This window comes from Gobio gobio, assembly GCF_949357685.1.
Source record: "Gobio gobio genome assembly, chromosome: 6".
In the NCBI taxonomy this organism is placed as follows: Eukaryota; Metazoa; Chordata; class Actinopteri; order Cypriniformes; family Gobionidae; genus Gobio; species Gobio gobio.
The window spans coordinates 18,827,629-18,843,626 of record NC_137102.1 but is presented as its reverse complement, the minus strand read 5'-3'; the positions used below and the strand labels follow the sequence as shown (position 1 = coordinate 18,843,626).

Genomic DNA, 15,998 nt, shown 5'->3' with positions numbered 1-15,998 from the left:
GACGTCATAGATCCCCACTTTGAAAAACCTGTAATTTGCTGGGCCTGGTGTCCATAAAAGCTTTTATTCGACTAACAAGGAAGCTTTTAGTTCTAAAACTTAAAGGATATTCTTATAGTATGATGACCTCTTATATGTAAAAAGCTCAAGGAAAATGTTATTTCTCAGTTCATGACCCCTTTAAAAAAAAATATTCGCATGGATGAACTGTTCCCTATAGTTTGCTGCAATGATGTCATGCTTACTGCGATTTTTGTAGGGCCAACCTGAAAGTATCACCCTGGTTCCTTCGACAAAAACCAAAAACCTTTTGGATTATACCATACTATCAACTATAAATGAGATTTGGAGCCTAAATACAAATTGCCAGAAGTAAAAAGCTATAAACAAACTAAACTGTGGTCGTTTCAGTCTTTATAAAAAAAAAAAGATTTTCCCTGAAAGTTTGAGTTAGAAGAGTTTGCATAAGCGTGATTTTTAACACAACGAGGCTGTAAGTGGACTAGTGAGTAGACAAGTTTACCTGTTTGGCATGATGATGTTTAATATCCCCAACAATCTCTGTAGTCCCATTACGCTACTTGTTAGAAACTGCCTTTTACAATAAATAACAAAATGCCTTATAACAGTAATTCCCCCATGTTATTTTTATTTTATTTTATTTTATGTTGTGGAGTAAAATATTTTGAGCTTGTATTCACCACAGGCCAAAAACTTATTCTAAAAACACTCACTTTCAGGATTATTGAACTGAAAGTCTAAAATGCCAATTTGTTCCTGGGTTTTGGGCTACAAATATATGTTATGCCTGCAGCACTCTATACGACCAATGACATGCATTAAGAAAATAATTATGGCCAATTTTGATTATGTTGACTTTAATGCATTGCACATTCATGATATTGTTGTTAAAGATTCATCACATGCATGTTATTCCAAAAACTAAATGTTTGTCTTTAGAATCTTTCATCAAAATGCAATCATTTGACGATAAGGTGGTTGCTTTCCATGCCTCGTGGAACAATATTCAGGTGACCTCCAGCAAGGTTCTTCAATGCTGGGAAGGCATCGGTCTACTGTTGTCAATACAAACTGAAAAGGCTGGCATTCCTTCCACCCGTCCACAGTGTACAAAAGAGCGGCAGAGGGAAAAAAAACCTTCAAAAGCAGCGAGCAGCCACTGTTCAAAGTTACATCAGTGTGACTGTTTGAGATGAAGAGAGCGAGAAGTCAGTGCTAGTTGAGGATTACACTGAAGTCTAAAGCTACGTGCCTTTCTAAAGCCAACTACCCACACAGTCGCACATGCCTTTATGCGTTCATCTCCAAATGAAAGACGTCAATGGATCTCAATCGCTGTTGTCACTGCTTTCACAAACAAAGCGTTTTCCATTTCGGCACCAGGTTTCTGCCAATAAAGGGAAGCGTTTATATTTTGGCAAAGTAGCAGCAACATCACCACAAGTCACTCAACGGGATTTTCATTGCAGCGATGATATTTTCAAAGATATGTCGTAAGATCTAAATAAGACTTGGAAGCGGCCTGCAGGGAATGTATTTGTTGTCAAACATGAGATGAACTGTATACTGTTGTTAGGGACACCGTGTTTGATAAGATTATGTGTGATTAAGCATGGTGATGAATGGCTGTTATTGTTTAGAGATTACTCAAATTACTCAAAGAAACATCTGTGGTACGTATAGAGCGCACAAACTAGATAAACGCTTAGTCAGATTTTCATCTGGCCCTAAAATACCATCCTTCGCCAGTTAAAAATAAACACAGCCAAAGTTAAACTGTTTGAGAAGGGAGCGAGGGAATGCGAGGGGCTCTCGGAGTCTGACGTTGATCAAGAGAGAAGAATAGAAGTCAGTCGTTTTTCATCTGTAAGAATTCACAATAGTGATAGGCTTCATTTGTCAAGTGACAATCGGTTAAAAACCCCACTTTAAACATGATACTCTTACAACTTAATACATACACGGGAGGTCACGTAGACTAGCTGGATATAAACATCTTTTACAGCTGTGGCTGTCTGCCGGAGGAAGAAAAACAATCAGGAACTGCATTTTTACGTTTTCAGAAGAAAATCTGAGTGCTGCTTGTCTGAACAAAATTCGCGGCCAGGGGTTTTTATGCAGTTGCTAAGGTGTTCTTAGTGGTTTATGTCAATTGCTAGGTTGCTAGGTTATTCTGGGTGGTCTCTGTGATATTCCGTTTCTAGATATGGCTTGGGTCCCTCCTTCATTGTTAGGCTAAGAGTTTATTTAGCCTATTTTACTATCAATCTCAAAAAAAAAAAAGTATATCTTTAGGGGCTTTCGCATCGGTTAGTTCTAGGAACTTAGTTAGTTATAGGAACTAGCCACCAGGTTGGTTCCCCGAGAACTAAAGGTTGCATTCGCACCGCCAGTAGGAACTCTGAAGTGACGTAAGCAGCGCTGGTTTTTGTGACTTTTATTTTGACGGTGCGGCGGGCATTTATTTTGACGGCGATGAGAACGGCAGTCTTCATTTGTTCATTCATTCTCTGTCTTCATTCGTTTACGATCTGTTTAACAGTCCTGTCTAATACGTTATTAGATAGAACTGTTATACAAAGAGAGAGTAGACGGTATATGAAAAAGTATTAGAGTTTGCCATGTGGTTGATGTCCAATGTCGCTAGCTGAGCAGAAATACATAACCATGTTTCGCTTGGTCCCCTCAAAGGATTTTCTCTTTAGTGTAAAGGTTGAGAGATCCATTTATCACTGTTTTCCAAGTTTGTAGAGTTCGTTTCTGGAATAAATATATAGGCTTTAATCTAATAAGTCTGTCACACTGTCTTTTTTTTTAAATGGATTTAGTGTTTCGCGTATGTTTGGCCAATCAGCGTACACTTACATCACTGGTAGTTCCTATTGTGTTGGGTTAGACCCTACTCTGAAGTAGGAGATAAATTAGTACCCCCAAAAGGAGCTTTCTTGACCCCTCATTCGGTGAAGGAAATTCTTCCTTCCATGAGATCAAAGCCAATGTATCAGAAGCCAGAGGGCAGATCAATTATCTGAGCACTTTCCACTGTCCAGCTTGTTACGATCAGATGTTCAGACAAATCTGGCTCTTTTCAGGGGCCAGAGGGGAGGGGGGTAATCAAATAGCTCTCTATTTTTCTTCCTCTGCCGAGTTTCTAGCACATTGACAAATGTCACCCTGTAAAAAAATCCAGCGCTGGTCCCCTGAAAGCCTAGCAGCTGTGTTGGCCGGGAACTCCTGAGGCACGTTGCCGCCAGATTCCCAATTGACAACAGGGGAAAACAAGCAGGTGTGCAGCTGAGGAAGACAAGTATATTCGAAAAGGGAGATTATGGGGGAAACCACACACGCGGACCAAACGCCTTGACCACGATTACATGACAGACGACTGGAAAAGAAAAAAACACGTCCTTGAGTAGCCGAGGCAGCCGACTCCAGAGGAGAACGGAGTGCTTATGCTTGCTCTTTGTGTGATAAGAAATGGGATGGAGGCAGAGTCATTAAAACTGTGTGAGATAAGAGAGCGCTCATTCAGACGTGTCGACCCTTCTGATTAAGAGGCTAATTCACAAGATGTCAGTCAAACCTGGAAGGAGAATGTTTTACCACACACTAAAAATGAGATGAGAGTCCTTGAACAATAGAAGGCTTTTCTTCAATAGCTATTCCTAATCAAAATCCTTTAAAACCACAAAAATTTCAATGCAGTATTTTTTGTTAGAGGGCAATATTAACATTACTCTGAATTCATAAATTATTTCAAGTATAATAAAAGGGACAAAAAAAAAAGTTACACAAAATAGTGCAGAAAATGAGCCAATATAAACAACTGGAAACATTCTACCTCAAATGAATAAGACCTTAACAAATAAACAAACAACAACAAAAAAAAATACAGCTTTTACTTAGGGAAACAAGGTCTTACCAGTTTCTCTCTGAAGACCATCTGTCTCAACCATTTAAAGTCGAGAGGCTTGAAAGCAGAGAAGACAAAGAGGGAATCTTTTTCATAGCGTTCAGGCTTCTGGATGGCCCCCTCGGGATAGGTTATCCTCATCGTGGTCTTAGTACCTACATCTCTGGTGTAACCATTCACTGGGGCCTCGTTGAGTCTAAAAAGTGCAAATCAGTTGCATTTGTGTCTACAATCCTTTTGTATGTTCAGTTTATTGATTTGGTCATTAAAAAAGTAGAACATGGTAGACTTTGTTGACACTCACCTTACTACAACATCGTATTCGTCGATGCGGGATCCTAAAGACTTGTTGCTAAGGATACCGCCATTACCTACTATTACACATCTTTTACAACTCAAACTGCAAAGAGAACATATGAGAAAACAGGTGGCATTACTCTAAAACTTGCAAACATCACATTTTAATACACATTAAAATATACACAGTCATTAAGATTAAATTAATACTTTTATTCAGCAAGGATGCATTAAACTGATCAAAAAAGATTTCCCATTTTAATTAAATGCATCACTAGCTAAGTTTCCATCACCCTGTTTTTATGTGCATTTTGAAGTAGGGATGCAACAATTGTAGATTTAGTTGATAATAATAATGTTGAAATAATCCCTGTTTCACGATTATTATGCATTCATTAATTTCACAACAATGTATCCCATGAACACAGATTTTATAGTGTTATTTTTTGCTACCTTTTGAACCAGAAATAACACAGTAACTAAATAATACAGCACAAAATAATAATAAGACAGAAGTCCATCTCTCCCTTTGGAATTAAAGAAAGATGACCCATGCTCTGTAAACATCCATGTTAGTGAGGGGGGAATAAACTGAACTGTTACGATCACTAACTGTCATCCATACGTATTCATTTTAATAATATTTTTAATAATTCCTCTAATTTTACATGTGGCCTGAGAAAGTCATGTCTATTATTTTGGTTTGTTTGTTTGCGTCACTGCTAAATTCAAACATGCTTCCACGCTTTGGCTGGTGCTGAGCCAGAGACGACGCGCTCAGTGCTTTTCATATATCACTATTCATATATCACTATTCAACCACATAAATGTTTATTTGTAGATTTAAATAGACATTTAAATGAATTACTAGCCTATATAAAAAAAGACGTGTAGCCTATAGTCTGTTAAATTTAAATTCCATACACTGATATCTATGGAAGCTGCAATAATAATGCATTCAATTATAATTTAAATAAATGTTTTATTCATATCAGATACACATTGTGCATGAAACAAAGTTTGTTCTTCTCCCATGTTCACTGAAAATTGATGAATTTGCGTGGTCGGAATTGCTGCATCAGAAACGAGTGATGGAAACGGAAAATTTTAAATATATTATTATTGAAAAAAATTATTTTAAATTGTAATCATATTCATAGTATTAATGTTTTACTGAAATAATGCAGCCATGGTACAAATGAACCCCGAACAAACAAAAAAAAGATTCATACAGACCGCAACCGGAACGGTCTACAACAAATCTTGTGGCTTTTATGGCAACACACCTATTCAGGACATGGATCTTAATTATATCAAATAAATTTATAGCGAGTGATGCAATTTAAAAGTCTTACCTATCCAAATCTGGACCCAGTCCATAATTCTTTGTGGTAGATAATATAACATCTATGATTCTTTCTGTAGAGAGACAGAGAGAGATAACAAGAAAGAACAAAAAGATGAAACAAAAACATCTCTAAATGGTTACAGCTTTAATCTGACTCAAATGATTTTCTCCATCATCTACACTCCTGGTGGTCTGATGGAGAAGCATGATTGTATTATTTACTTGGAGACTCCTGGAAGTATCATCAACTGAAAATAGGTTACTGACAAGTTGGAAAAGCAGTCTGTAAAAGTGGAAAGGAATTTTACTTGTTTGCAAATGGCAGTGCCAAAGACTTCAATTTAATGCTCTCCCATGCTCTCAGTGTCACATCATGATGTAAATTTACAGAGCTGTTTGGTCATAGCGATCATTCCTCCGATACCCTTGAAGGCATTCATGGAAGTCACAGATTATGCTGCCTGATATCACTGAAGACACCGGATTTCCTAGTAAGGTTGCATAAGTGTGATCCATTGAGTTAACTAAAGCATTAGTATGCATACTATAAAAGGCCAAAGATGGGAAAACGGATTGAAAGTGCTAATTCAATGAGCACAAATATATACAGACACGCCCATCTTCCCAACATACCCAACTATATTCTAAAGAACAAGAATCTAAAAGGCATAACATGTAGGGAAACACTTTGGGAGGTCTGTTAGGCACTTTGCAGTACGTGTGAGGCGCCAAATCTACATCTGTACATAATTCTTCCTTTTTTTCCCCGTCCGGTGGTTTGAAAGCATCTACCCTAATGACTACCATTACTGTTTCTGACAACAAAGAGCTCACATGTGAGATTATCTTTTTTATTGCCATAGACGCTATGTTATTGAGAGGCACACATAATAGGATGTACCAATGTAGTCCTGTGGTTTGGTTTGAAGTGAATGGTTGTGATTACAACCATTAATTCAGCATGTGTAAACCGTCTGTTAATTGATTCATCCTCCAGAAATGCCGGTGTAGTGCGAAAGCTAACGTAAGCTAACGTAAATCTGCATTGACCCTAAACTGTGACCTGAATGATTAAAAAGCATCAGGGAGTAGCCGTCATTGTTTGGACAAAGCGCTGACGGCTCACATCAAGCATCACCACGCACAGCAAAAACAGCGGCCGGACCACACTGGAATAAGAAACTAAAAAATATATATGTATATATCAGGGTTTCGCAAAGAAATAAGAGCAATAGGTTCAAATTGTTTTCAGATAAACGCCATAAACATTTCAGCCAAGTATCACTCTTGGCAGTTTAAACAAACGAGCCCCACATCTTCAACATACACTGTTTTGGCCAGGGGAAATCGTGCTCTGAAATAAAGTAGAAACGATACTTTTGAGAACATGAGGGGCTAATATCACAAAAAAAAAAAAAACATCTGGAGCATGACTTCTGAGAGTACGAGTCACAATGACACATTTCTTTCATGTAATGTTTGTCAGGAAGCTTTTTTGTTTAAAAACGGATCAAACACACTCATAAACTATTTAAACAATTCATCGTGAGTATTAGAGGAACTTCACTAAAGTAGCTAAGAGTGACACTTCATCCTGAGTCACTGGAGACATTTAAGAGGCTACTTAATACTGTAAGGCACTTAAAAGGCCAAACTTACAGTCAAAACAGCCCTAATGGTTTATTCTCCTTTGAGGTATTTGGTTCTCCTGTCTGTAAAGGATGTTGGGATTACCTTACGGTCGACATGACCATCTGCAATGCTTTGGCTGAATGTTTTCCACTTGGGGGGACATAATCAAGAGCAGAAATCACAAAGTCGTAGGTGGCCGCAGGGATCGCTTATATCAGAATTGGTAGTGCAGAAATAAGACATCTATTTTTATGCCTTTCTGGCCCACTACTCGAGAACCTTTGTCAAGCTCTATTCAAGAACCACACGTCTCACCTATCCAAGTGAATAAAGTTAAAAGCGAAGTCACGCTAGACTCACGATCCGTGCAGCAAACAGAAACCAGGTGTAATGTAAACATGGGACCTGCTCTTTTGAAAGTCTTCATGTGTGTGGACACGGCAGCCCTTAACCGAACACAAAGGTTACATTCAAGGTACCCTTATGTGCCCGTTGCCCTCAAGTGCTGGAACATTTGACAATGTGCTGAAATCTAAGATGTAATCATCTTTTTAGACAGAGGGGGGGGAAAATGACTGAGCAGACAACGGAGGATTACATTAACAACCAATTGATTTCAAGAAACTGTTTTCTTATCTACAGGTCTTTTCTAAAGGTCTTATTCTCTTTGATACATTCACAAAAGCTCAGAAGAATGAAGTTCTTGTTCTCTGTTGAATGGAATAAAACCCCCACATCACTGAAGTACATAAATGTCTGCCATACTGTGGATTGCATCTGGCCACGTACACACTACAGAGGTTCTCTCAGACAATACTGCAATATCAGTCACTCCTGTCCTGAATCATAGTATGAGTTTGGCATTCTACGGCTAAAAAGAAACATGAACACTAACAGATTAAAACATGGGAGATTATGATGGGAGTAATTTTTGTGACCAGAGACAAATTATTGCCAAGCAATACTTTTAATTAATGCCATTTACGCTTCTCCTGACTTTTCAGAAGTGAATTTGCTTGTAAAATGCAATTGTATCGATAATAAGCCCTGTATAAGAACGGAATTCCAGATTTGATTAAATTCTGATTCACAAGCTCTAAATTAGATTCTGATTCAATTTCATTTGGGTATGTTTTGTTAATTTTTGGATGAAGGGTGGAGAACTGAAAAAAGATCATCTGTGGTAGGGCTGCACGATATTTCATTTTAGCATCGATCTCGCGATGTGTGCAATATTTTGTCTGTTGCGATGGTCAATGTGTCAGATTATGCGATTTTGACTCCTAAATTATTGTTGTGTCATGGACAAGAAACATATCAGACTGCACGTTGCTTCCCGACCAATCGTCGTTTGCCGTCTTTAACAAAGTGTGTGATGTCTTTGAGAAGGCAGAACTAGCAACTGACGTCCGAGAACAACAATGGTTGTACTAGCCTAATACTAATTCCAGTCTCTGAAGAACCTCTGCTATGGATGGCCATTTATCTTTCACTCTGCTGTTGCCATAGCTCCACGAACCTTTCTTTGATTGCATAATTCCACCTAGCTGCACCAATACCATTGTCTCACAATGGAGATAGTGGGTTAAACCACTGAACTGATACACAGAAGGTTGCTGGTTCAATCCCAGCAGTCGCCACCACCAGTTTGTCCTTGAGCAAGGCACTTTACTCCATGTTGCTCCAGGGGGATTGTCCCTGTAATAAGTGCACTGTAAAGCCGCTTTTCCACCGCAGAACCTTTCCCCAGGAACTAGGGCCTTTGGGGTGGTACTCGGTGTGTTTCGACCACGGGCCTAAAACCGGGTCTAAAAGTCCCGGTTAAAGATTTCCCCATCAAAACGGCCCTGCTTGCGAGGTAGTACTTTTTCAAAGTTCAGGAACTTTCGGGGGTGGGACTTGCCCGCTGAACATGCTGATTGGTTGAGTTCACGCAGCATTTTGATTGGTCGACTCGACGCAGCATTTTATTTCAACCACTATTTTTAAAAGTCTGTTGCGGACGCGGTGCGATTGCTATTCGAATCAACAATGGAGTTTAATGTAAATGTCTCGATTTCATTTCGCCATGTTTGAAAGCTGTACAGAAGGACTTCTGTGCTCTTATTGGTCAATGTCACAAATGTAATATTATTATTATTATTTTTTTTAATGTGCTAGTCTTTCTGTCTGGATGTTGTGAAGTGTCGCAGATGCGCCATCGGTTGTCGTCCGCTATGACATCACTGATATGAGATGAAACATTTGATTCTTGCATCCCAACACCCATTGTCGTTTATGAATCACCACCACGACACCCTACGGCAAACGAAGCATGCCAAAATTGGGCTGATATCGTGTCTGAACCCGGTAATAGGTAATAGTCACATCACAGGATATGACAGGGCAATCGTGGCCTAATGGTAAGAGAGTCAGACTGGTAACCTGAAGGTTGCAGATTCGATTCTCAATACCAGAAATGACTGAGATACCACCACAAAAATGGCTGCCTACTGCTCCAGGTATGCATGTCCACGGTTTGCAGTGTGTGTTTGTTCACTACTCCTAATGTGTGTGCACCAAGTGTGGGTTAACATTCTTGGCCTTCACATCACTTTCACTTTTTCAGGATATGTGATGTCAAGTATAGGGACTGTAGTTAATCTGTACAGACCAGGCACCATTAGGGATGTGACGGTGAGGACATTTTCCCACCGGTTAATTGATGTGTGACAACACCGGTAATACCGGTATCACCGGCGGAGGCTTTTAAATCACTAATTCTATCTAACCGAAAGTAACATGCACACGACCGCTCTGAACTGAAAACGCGCCAGTGTTGCGTATTCACACACCGTGAATGACAGCTCGTCTGTAAATGCGCGCTCTGTGAGGCCATGGGTGCGTCTCAATCAGTCCCCTAGATTCAAGATTCAAGATTCAAGAGTTTTATTTGTCACATACACAGTTATATACACAATATACAACTGGCAGTGAAATGTAAACAGGTCCGCTCCATGGACAGTGCAAATAACAGTTACAAGAAATTAAAATAGAAATAGAATAAAATTAGAATAAAAAGTATTAACATAAGTAGAATTATAAATAAATCAAGTAAAAGATAAAAATAGGAAATAAGATAAAAATAAAAATATAAAAAATATGTGGATATGATAAGTGAGATAAACTGTAGACTTAAAAATAAGTGGTTAACATAAAATATATAATATGTATATATAAAGAAGTATAATGTGCAAGGTTTATTACAGGTTGTTACGCAGTAACAATAGGACGTAAAGTGCAGTGCAATTGCAGTATGTGGATGTTAATGTTAAAAAACTGTATGTTTATGCGTGTGCGGGGTGAAGTGAAGTCACGTGACTGAGTTCAGGAGTCTGATGGCCTGGGGGAAGAAACTCCTCCTGAGTCTTTCAGTCTTTGCCATCAGGCTACGGAAGCGCTTACCAGATGGCAGCAGGGTGAAGTGAGAGTTTGCAGGGTGATTAATGTCTCTGATGATTTTAGTAGCTCTACCTCTGCAGCGTTTGGTGTAGATGTCCTGCAGAGACGGGAGAGCTGAGCCTGAGATGCGCTCGGATAAGCGCACCACTCTTTGCAGGGCTTTGCCATCGTGACTGGTGCTGTTCCCGTACCACGCTGTGATGCACTGAGTCAGGACACTTTCTATCGCCCCTCGATAGAAAGTTTTCAGGATGGCTGGTGAAACCCTGAATTTCCTCAGCTGGCGCAGGTGGTACAGTCTTTGCCTGGCTTTTTTCACCTGTGTCTGGATGTGTGTAGTCCAGGTCAGATCCTCGGAGATGTTCACACCCAGGTATTTGAAGCTGCTCACTCTCTCTACCGGTGTCCCGCTGATCATGAGAGGGGAGTATGACCGATGCTGTCTCTTCCTGAAGTCCACAATCAGTTCTTTGGTCTTGTTAACATTCAGAGAGAGACAGTTGTCCTGGCACCATGATGTCAGTTGCTCCACTTCGTCCAAGTATGCCGTCTCATTGTTGTTGGAGATGAGACCCAGGACAACAGTATCATCAGCAAACTTGATGATCGAGGTGGAGCTGTGTGTGGACAAACAGTCATGGGTGTAGAGAGAGTAGAGCAGGGGACTCAGCACACAGCCCTGTGGAGCTCCAACACTCAGGGTGATGGAGGTGGAGGTGAACTGGCCTACTCTCACCGCCTGGGGTCTGCCAGTGAGGAAATCTTCAATCCAGAGGCAGAGAGAAGAATTCAGGCCTAGATCCAGGAGTTTGTGTGTTAGCTTAATGGGAACTATGGTGTTAAAGGCTGAGCTATAGTCAATAAATAGCAGCCTGACATAGTTCCCACTTTTGCTGTCGATGTGAGTGAGGCAGGAGTGAAGGACGTGAGAAATGGCATCTTCAGTCGATCTATTGGGACGATAGGCAAACTGAAGAGGGTCCAAAGTGTCAGGAATGGAGGAGCAAATGTTGTTTTTAATGAGTCTCTCAAAGACCTTCATGACTAAAGATGTGAGAGCCACTGGACGATAGTCATTTAGGCAAGAGGGTTTACTGATCTTGGGTACAGGGATGATGGAGGATCGTTTGAAGGAGGTGGGGACAACAGATGTAGCAAGGGACTCGTTGAATATGGATGTAAAGAGCCCTGCGAGCTGATCAGCACAGGACCGCAGAACACGACCTGAAATACCATCCGGCCCAGCAGCTTTCCTGACATCCACACGTTTGAGTGCCCTCCGAACCTCGTCCTCCGAGACAGAGATCACGTGACCGTTGCTGCTCTGAGGGACTCTCTCTGACGCGTCACTCGCCGGAGTCGCGCTGCCGCGATTACCATCAAAGCGAGCGTAGAAAGAGTTTAACTCGTTCACCAGCAACGGATCAGCTCTCACCTCTGCAGAGGATTTAGTTCCAAAAGCACAGATGGTTCTCAGTCCCTGCCACATCCGCCGGGAGTCGTTGAGTTGGAAATGAGATTCCACTCGGTCTTTATAGCGGAGTTTTGCGGCTTTAACGGCGCGCCGGAGGGCGTAACATGAAGCTTTGTACTCCCTCATATCCCCCGTTAGGAGACCGGCATTGTAGGCGGTGGTGCGCGAGTTTACTGCAGTGCGAATTGAACTGTCCACCCACGGTTTCTGATTAGGGAAGGACGTTATAGTTATTGTTTGTGTGGCTTGCTCTGTCAGTGTGTTAATAAAGCAGAGCGCCACTTCTGTGAACTCGCTGACGTCTTCAGAACTCGCGCGGAACATGTCCCAGTCGACGTCATCAAGAGCTGCCTGTAGCGTGATCTCTGAATGGGATGACCAGCGTTTGACTTCCCTCCTCACCGGGGGCTCTTGAACGAGCCTTTGTTTATATTCCGGTGTGAGGAAAATGGCGTCATGGTCCGATTTGCCAAAAGCTGGCTGTGAACGAGCTTTGTAGGCGTTCTTAAACGGAGAGTAGCAATGATCCAGTGTGTTTGCTCCTCGTGTGGGACAGGAGACATGCTGGTGAAAGTTTGGCAATTCTTTCTTTAGGTTAGCTTTGTTAAAATCACCCGCGACGATGAAAGCAGCGTCGGGGTGTTTGTTTATGAAGCCGCTGGTCACATCATGGAGGGCAGATAGAGCCAGCCCCGTGTCTGCCTGTGGTGGAATATAAACGGCAGTGGCGATGACCGAGGAAAACTCCCTCGGCAGGTAGAAAGGCCGGCACATGATAGTTAAATGTTCCAAGTGAGGCGAGCAGGATCGCGAAAGAATGGAGATGTTCCTAGGATCGCACCATTTCTTGTTTATCATGAAACACACTCCACCGCCTTTAGATTTCCCGGCCTCGGCTGTTCTGTCCATCCGAAAAACAGAGAAGTTCTCGGACGGCGTCACAGCTGTATCCGGGACCGCTGGCGTGAGCCATGTTTCGGACAGACAATAGATGTTGCAGTCTCTCATGTCCCGTTGAAAACTTATCCTGGCTCTAAGATCGTCCATCTTATTCTCCAAGGATTGGACATTTGCGAGCAAAATGCTCGGGAGAGGAGGACTGAATGCTCTTTTTCTCAGTCTGTTGCGGATCCCAGCGCGTTTCCCGCAGTGTTTTTTGAATCTTCGCCGTCGACTCGAGTGGCCATTGTTCAACTCGGCGTCCCGGCGAATCTCAGATGGAAGATTGGAGAAAGTGTCCTGAAACAGGTCAGTGTAGCGGTAGCCAATTTCCAGAAGTGTTTTGCTGTCGTAACAGATCAAAGCAGATGATCCGTTGGAAAAAATAGAGAGTAAAAGAGAGTAGAATAATAAATAAAAGCAAAGTCTTAGCGGAGCGACCTGAACGGCGACCGAGCACGGCGGCGCCATCTTGCTTGTGTCAGTTCAGTAGTCAGGGCACTAGTTCAGTAGTCAGGGCACTGATCAAGCATATGATTGAGATGCACGCCATGAATGAATAACAGTTCGTCCGTAAAGCCTCGTTTATACTCGACGCGCCCACACGGGCGCGAGGGTGCGCGCGGCAAAAATAAATGCGCGCAGTCAGCGTAGCGGAGCAGAGACAGGCGAAAGTAAACAATGCGCGCTCTGTGCGGCCGTGCACATTTAACTTTCGGTTTTGAATAAGCGCCAATTCGGCTGCGGGTTGCTTGAATTATGGGTTCATTAGTCTATTATTTTTAATGAAAAGCACAACAACAAAACAAATGACAAACTCCCTTAAATAGGCGCTTTTACGTTTCGCTTTGAAACCAAATCTTCCGCGATCATCTCAGTCAGCTCCTCACTCTTAAATCTGATGAATGACTCCTGCCGCTGCCGAGACTCACGGTCGGATCCTGCTTTATTAAGCAGATACGTTCAGTTTTTATTCGTATTGTCTGTTCTCTAACTGAACTAAATTATTTTATTACTATAAAAAAATCAAAAAGACGGTGGGCGGTGCCACGGTGGGCAAGTGATGTAACCGGTGTTGAGTCTGGACACCGGTAACACCGGCAACACCGACTATCGTAGCAAGCCTAGGCACCATGGTTCGAAACTCACTTGACTCTCGGGTTAATTGCAAAGTTTAACCATCAAAGATCGAAGTATAATTTGCATTTGTTTTAGGTGCTGTCGGCTTAAACATTCAAGCGATTTTAAACCATTTGAGTGCAAGACGACGCAAACTCAATTAGAAACTTGCATACACACAGAGCAGCACTGACAGAACGTGAACACAGAATTCCATTCTCTTTCGCATCTATTTGTACTTGAATGGACACATACATGCAAAATGTCAAAATGCCCATTTCAGTGAGTATCCTCGTAAACACAGTCACTTATGACTTACGTGAACATAAACAATTGATAAAGAAAATGGATGCGTATCACTATATTGGATCAGTGCCTTTGATCTTAAAGTGTCAGCAGCCTAATGTGGCGTTCACACCGGACGCGATTCGCGCGAATAATTCGCGCTGATCGCGCGAAGGTGGACGCGTGTACATTTTGAGTTTACTCGCGCGAATCGCGCCTGACATTCACTGCACAACAGATGCGAATTCGCGTCATGGGCGGGGCTTCCGCCAGCAGCTCGTCTCGTTGAGAAATGGCTGACATGGGCTGTGTTTACATGTCTTTTTTTTTTTGTTCATATCTACTGTTAATGTGTGACAAAACGTAGTTTTAAGACTTTTTCAGTCGATAATGTAGTTGTTTAAAGCTCAAATCTGTGGTTTATTTACATAAACAGTGCCTATTTGAACATTTTATCTGCCGTTGTCGGAGCTGTGAGCTCCAGCGGACAGCGCGCTCAGCGCACGTGAAAGCCGGCGAGGGCAACCTTTCCTCGGCCAGTCCTTCTGCCGTCTACCGCTGGCTCTGATGTCTCTGTGGTGTGTCTCGAGCTATAATTCGTCTTGTAACGGCCGATCTTTGGTCTCATGGATCTATAATTTGTTCCCTGGCAAATCGTTTAGGCTGAGGGCAAAGATAAGTTTCATTACTTTATATTTTTAGGCTATAACTGTACGTTGCAGTTGTAACGTTAGCCTACTAGCACTGACTTTGAATGTTTGACTGCATTGTTTGCTTTATTTCATGTATAGCTTGTTATACATTACTTATACTTTTGTATTATTGATCATACATAAACTTGCATTTAACAAAAAGAGACTGGGTTGTGTTTCATGTCATTTAATGTTATCACAGTGATAATCATATTGTCTGAACCAGATATTAATATACAGATTTTCTCCTCATTGTTGTCACTACTAGAGCGAGCAAGCTCCTGATTGGTTAACGCGGCGCGAAATATCCGCCAAAGTTCAGATTTTTCAACTTGCGCGATTCGCGCGTTCAAAACGCTCAATTCGCGTCCTTCGCGCCGCCTCAATCGCGCGAATCGCGCCGCAGAATGCCATTTCGCGTCTCTGCATTGACTTAACATGTAAATCACTCGCGCGAATCGCGTCCGGTGTGAACGCACCATAATAGTCCTGCTGCTGTCTGTGTCCAAAAATCCATCCCGTGTAGACCTCTAGAGAAGTGCTTCAAACTGATCCAAACCATTAACTCATCTTTTTAAAAGGTTCATTAAAAGAACTGTTTTTTGGAAACAAGACAGCATTTGGAGAACATTGTTGTTAAATGGCAAAGTCCAACTTAAGAAATCTATTTTAAAAAGGATACATACCTTGTGTTTTAAATCCAAATGGAGGTAAAAAGTTGGTAACTTTTGCAAGCCGCTTAAAGTTTCGGTCCAGAAACATGGAAGCTGGCTTACTAAACCTGCAATAGCATAAGAAACATAATATAATGAATGCATATCCTATGGACAACTAACA

General features: G+C 41.6%; 1 protein-coding gene across 3 annotated transcripts in view; it reads right to left on the bottom strand.

Annotated features, from left to right (window-relative positions):
- st3gal3b (ST3 beta-galactoside alpha-2,3-sialyltransferase 3b) overlaps positions 1 to 15,998 on the bottom strand; it is an 87,533-nt gene that overhangs the window by 30,330 nt on the left and 41,205 nt on the right. For all 3 annotated transcript variants that reach the window (XM_079818548.1, XM_079818547.1, XM_079818549.1), the window contains 4 exons: positions 15,848 to 15,942; positions 5,587 to 5,650; positions 4,239 to 4,334; positions 3,944 to 4,130 (listed from right to left, as the gene is read on the bottom strand). In XM_079818548.1, the coding sequence (XP_079674674.1) occupies positions 3,944 to 4,130; positions 4,239 to 4,334; positions 5,587 to 5,650; positions 15,848 to 15,942 (442 nt within the window). The remainder of the gene's footprint in view (positions 1 to 3,943; positions 4,131 to 4,238; positions 4,335 to 5,586; positions 5,651 to 15,847; positions 15,943 to 15,998) is intronic.